Source organism: Mastomys coucha, unplaced genomic scaffold, assembly GCF_008632895.1.
Source record: "Mastomys coucha isolate ucsf_1 unplaced genomic scaffold, UCSF_Mcou_1 pScaffold18, whole genome shotgun sequence".
In the NCBI taxonomy this organism is placed as follows: Eukaryota; Metazoa; Chordata; class Mammalia; order Rodentia; family Muridae; genus Mastomys; species Mastomys coucha.
This window is the reverse complement of record NW_022196900.1, coordinates 108,514,627-108,519,777: the sequence shown is the minus strand read 5'-3', so window position 1 is coordinate 108,519,777 and position 5,151 is coordinate 108,514,627. Positions and strand designations below refer to the sequence as shown.

The following is a 5,151-nucleotide window of genomic DNA, read 5'->3' as shown; positions in this document are numbered from 1 at the left end:
TCAGGGTCTGGGACTCAGGGTCTGGGGTCAGGGTCTGGGGCTCAGGGTCTGGGGCTCAGGGTCTGGGGTCAGGGTCTGGGGCTCAAGATCTGGGACAGGCGCAGCTATGGCTGTAGAGCTGCTATAGCTGTTTCTGTTTTATGCTTTTGCATTCTCTATCTGTGACATATGGAAAAAGAAATCCTTTAAAAAGAACTTTAGTTTAATTTAAAGGAGATAACCAGCCATTTGTGTTCAATATAAAAAAGTAGGTTGAAAAAAAAAAAAAGTAGGTTGAGTAAAGAAAAGGAATTTAGCAATACTTGAAATGCTGTGGCTATTTATCATGTATATCTCGGTATATCAGTGTGTGTGTGTGTGTGTGTGTGTGTGTGTGTGTGTGTTAGAGGGGCTTATGGGGACTGTGTAGATGGTCCTCCTCTGAGGACAGAAGAGGTTGTTGGATCCCTGGAGCTGGAGTTATAGATGTTTATAATCCTCCATACATGAGTGTGTGAGTCAATCCCAGATCCAGGAGCAGTGAGGGCTCTTTGTTTCTTTGTGTAGTCCTGGTTGTCCTGGAAGACCAGGCTGGCCTCAGACTCAGCAGATATCTGTCTGTCTCTGCCTCCTAAGTGCTGGCATTAAAGGTATACTCCATCACCACTGCCTGACCCCAGCAATTTAAAACTTCTTATTTTTGAGCCGCATATTCATATGGTCACACATGCTTATTATAATCTCAGAACTTGGGAAGTGGAGACAGTAGGATCAGAGGTTCAAGGCCAGCCTTACTTAAATAATAAGTGTGCGTGTGGTCAGCCTGACTATGTGAGACCCTGTCTTCAGACACCAAACCAAACCACTGTTTTTGGGTATGCCCAGCCCTTTATTGAAGTCACAGCAAGTACAGCACAGTGCCAACACCCAAGACTACAAAGCAAGGGGGCAGACATGGCGGGAAGCTGTGGCGTCAGTGTGCTCTGAAGAAACATAGTGCCGAGTACTGAACATACTGGCTGTTGTAAAGCCAGGTGCAAAAGTCACGAAAACATAGGAAGATAACTGTGCTTGAAAATTAGAATATGCAAGAGTCACTAAAGAAAATCAGGCAATCTTTGGGAATGGGGACTGTTCGTATTAGTGTTTATGTAAGTGTTTTTAGTAATGTCATTAAATTTTTTTTAAAGATTTATTTTTTATTCATTATATGTAAGTACACTGTAGCTGTCTTCAGACACTTTTTCTTCTTGCTCCAGCCCCATTTGCTCGCTGTAGCTGTCTTCAGACACCCCAGAAGAGGGCATCAGATCTCATTGTGGGTGGTTGTGAGCCACGGTGTTGTTGCTGGGATTTGAACTCATGACCCTCTGAAGAGCAGTTGGCACTCTTAACCACTGAGCCATCTCTCCAGCCCCGTCATTAAAATTAAAAAAAAAAAAACATTTATTTTTATGTCCGGCTGCAGCGATAATATCTCAGTGCTAATGTTACTAGATCTTTTCCAGAGGATCTGGGTTCAGTCCCAGCATCCACACAGAGGCTTAAGCCGATCTGTAACCATAGCCTCAGCAGATCCCTCTCTGGCCTCTGAGGACTCTCCATGGGTTACTTGGTGCATGGACATAACGTGTGGGCACATACACACAGTAATAAGATACAATAGAAACTTTAAATAGTTATTTTTAGTTTTAATTATGGGTGTTTGTCTGTGTGCTTTTGAGCAAGTGTGCAGTGTCGGAGGAGGCCAGATGAGGGGGATCCCTTGGGCCTGGAGTTCCAGACAGTTGTGAGTCATCCATCATGGATACAGGGAATCAAATTCAAGTTCTATCTAAGGACAGTCTGCATTCCTAACCGCTGAGCTATCTCTCCAGCCCCGCCATTGAGATCTAAGTCAAGTACATCAAAACTCGACATACTTAAATTTCAAGATGCAGATTTTATCTCTTTAATTTTCAAAGAAAATTATCTCTTGAGCTGGAGCTGTCAGCCTGAGAGCAGAATGCTTGCTGAGAATGTGACAGGCTCCATGTTCAAGTCTTATTGCTGCAATTAAAACAGAACAAAGCAAAAAGGAAGTCGGGACTGGGGAGGTCGCTCGGTGGATAATGCGCTTGCTGTGTAAGCTTGGGGACCAGAGTTCAGATGCCCAGCACCCTGACAAAGCCACAAAGCCAGCGTGGCTGTGGCACGCTTGCAACTGTGTAGGGGTAGACAGGTGTGGGAGATCTGAATTCCGGTCCTCGTGAATTAAAGAACTTTATCAATTGAGCCATCTCCCTAGCTTCTCCTAATCCTTTCTTCAAAAGATTTAATGTGGTTAAGTAAACTTGAGATAGTGACCTGTAGGACATGTTCAGGGTTTCCGGTGAAGTGATTGGTTGGCACGTCTGCAGCCCAGGCAGGGGGAGGAGCGGCAAGGACTCGGGGCATTTCCTTGGTCTAAGAAAGGTAAAGGGAGCAGGTGCCCACAGTGAGAGTGACACACAGATTCCTGGGATCTGTCCTTGTTAGGGTTTGCTGGAGCTTGGCCTTTTGTCCTCCTCGGTCCTGGTAGAAGGTGTGTGTGTTTCCAGGGCTGGTTCATTTCTGTGAAGCCTGTACATGTCTGGTACTTTGTTATACATGCATAACCTGAGGGACTGGACGGTGATGGTCTTGTGTGTGTGCGCACACCCGCGCATCTATGGTGGGGGGGAGGGAATCTATGACTAAAATGGGAAATACTGCTGTGCTCCATTCTATGTTTATTTGTAATCACTTGGTAACTGGAGTCTTCATGGAGTATTCAGAGAATAGCAGATTGTATCTTCATTTTGATCACATTAAAACAAGTCAGTCTAAACATGACATTGGTGTCCTGTGTACCTTTTGTTTCTGTCTCCTGCTGGATGAAATAGACTTTTCTTTCAATTTCTTTAGATTTATTTTTATTTTATGTGTATGAGTTGCCCTGCATATATGTATGTGCACCACATGTGTGCTGGGTTGCCACAGAGGCTAGAAGAGGGCATCAGATTCCCTGGAACTGGAGTTACAAATGGTTTCTGGGAGTCAAACTTTGGTCTTCTGTAAGAACAAAGTACATTAACTGCTGAGCCATATAGCCTCTAAATCTTATCTATCTAAAATGACTACACAATACCATTTTGTTAAAATACCAGGTTTTGCTGGGCAGTGGTGGCATACAGCTTTAATCCCAGTATTCTGGAGGCAGAGGCAGGTGAATCTCTTGAGTTCAAGGCCAGCCTTGTCTACAGAGCAAGTTCTAGGACAGACTACACAGGCCACACAGAGAAAACCCTGTCTTGAACAAACAACACCACGGCACCACTCCCCCTGCCCCCAACCAAAACAGGCTTTAGTGTGTTGGGTAGTGAGCATATTGGAAGTTTACAGTGTCAGTCAGTCAAGGACACAGAGTACCTTGGTGTGCCAGGCACTGTGTGGATTTTAAGAGTAAGGTAGCAACTTCTAAGAGCACCAGTTTGGGGCTGTGGACATGGCTCAGTGAGTAAAGCCCTCGCCACCCAAGTGTGAATACCAGACTTGAGGTCTCCAGAACCCACGAGAGCCAGGCGTAGTGCTTTTTACACTGAGGTGGAAGGCAGAGAAGAGACTGCTGTGGAGGAGAGCCATAAGAAACTGCTGACACGATCTCTTTGTTAGCGGAAGGTTTTTATTATGGGAAAAGGGAAAATACCCAGGGGCATCTGGAAGAGTTCAGAGCAGAGAGAAAAGAAAGCCAGCCGGGACCTGGTCAGGCGGAGGGGGTTGCATTGCCCTGGTGCTGTTCATAAGCCACACTGGGGAAGCAAGGGAGTGGGCAAGGGGGGAGGGGAGATAGCAAGATATCCTAGGTGGAGTACAGAGAGCTGCAAGATAGTGCAAGAGTGTGGGACAGACAGGGGTTCAGGCAGGGGTTGTGAGGAGCTGGGGGAGGGACACCTTCTCCGGTAGAAAACCTGTTTCACAAGTTCCTGAGGAATTCTAGCTTTTCTCTAACCTCCTGCAGCCTGTAGAACTGCCTAAGCTCATTTCTAGACATATGGCGGGTGTGTGTGTGTGTGTGTGTGTGTGTGTGTGTGTGTGTGTGTGGTGCCGAGACCTAACGATACCCCCAGGATGGAAGGGCAGCTAGCTTATCCTATGCAGAGGGAAACAGCAGAGAGCTGGTTTAAACTAGGCAGAAGGTGACGACTTCCTCTGACAGAGGTTGTCCTCTGACTTCAGGGCATGGTGCACACATGTAAACACACACACACAACTCGCTCTGCCTTGCTACTTTTCTGAACACATTCTCTAAAAATTTATTTTATCTATCTGTATTTATTTTATTTATCTGTAGCTGTCTTCCGACACACCAGAAGAAGGCATCAGATCCTATTACAGGTGCTTGTGAGCCACCATGTGGTTGCTGGGAATTGAACTCAGGACCTGTGGAAGAGCAGTCAGTGCTCTTAACCACTGAGCCATCTCTCCAGCCCCTGAACACATTCTTTTTAGGTGTCTTTGGCTCCTAAGCTTGGGATTGGTTTTGATGGTTTTAGTACACTGATGTCATTGTTCTTATAGGTGGTTGTGTTTCTGCCATCAGTGACAGAATGTTCTTTCTCTTCCCTTCTGCAGATTCGACGGAGGCGCCTGGCACGACTTGCTGGTGGACAGACCTCCCAGCCGACCACCCCGCTTACATCTCCTCAGAGGGAGAACCCTCCGGGACCTCCAATAGCTGCATCAGCCCCAGGCCCCTCCCAGAGTCTTGGTCTCAATGTCCACAACATGACCCCAGCTACCTCCCCCATAGGTGCAGCAGGTGAGCTCCGCCTCCAACCTGGAAGCTGTTGTACTTTGGTCTCCACATCTCAATGTGGCCTCACTGATTAAAGCCGTTGGTGGCCTGAAGGCCGCTGTGGTGCGTCTGGCTTCTGTCTGGTCGTTTGATAGTGACTAGTGAGGACTTCTGCAAACCCAGCTCCTTCCTCTTCCCCAGCTCCTCTCCCAGCCCAGCTCCTTCTGCTTCTGCAGCTGCTCTCCCAGCCCAGCTCCTTCCTCTTCCCCAGCTGCTCTCCCAGCCCAGCTCCTTCCTCTTCCCCAGCTCCTCTCCCAGCCCAGCTCCTTCTGCTTCTCCAACTCCTCTCTCCCAGCCCAGCTCCTTCCTCTTCCCCA

At 47.3% G+C, this 5,151-nt stretch overlaps 1 protein-coding gene across 2 annotated transcripts in view; it reads left to right on the top strand.

Annotated features, from left to right (window-relative positions):
• The window catches only part of Ube4b (ubiquitination factor E4B), a 105,821-nt gene that overhangs the window by 25,360 nt on the left and 75,310 nt on the right, over positions 1 to 5,151 (top strand). For both annotated transcript variants that reach the window (XM_031379497.1, XM_031379496.1), the window contains exon 2: positions 4,612 to 4,798. In XM_031379497.1, the coding sequence (XP_031235357.1) occupies positions 4,612 to 4,798 (187 nt within the window). The remainder of the gene's footprint in view (positions 1 to 4,611; positions 4,799 to 5,151) is intronic.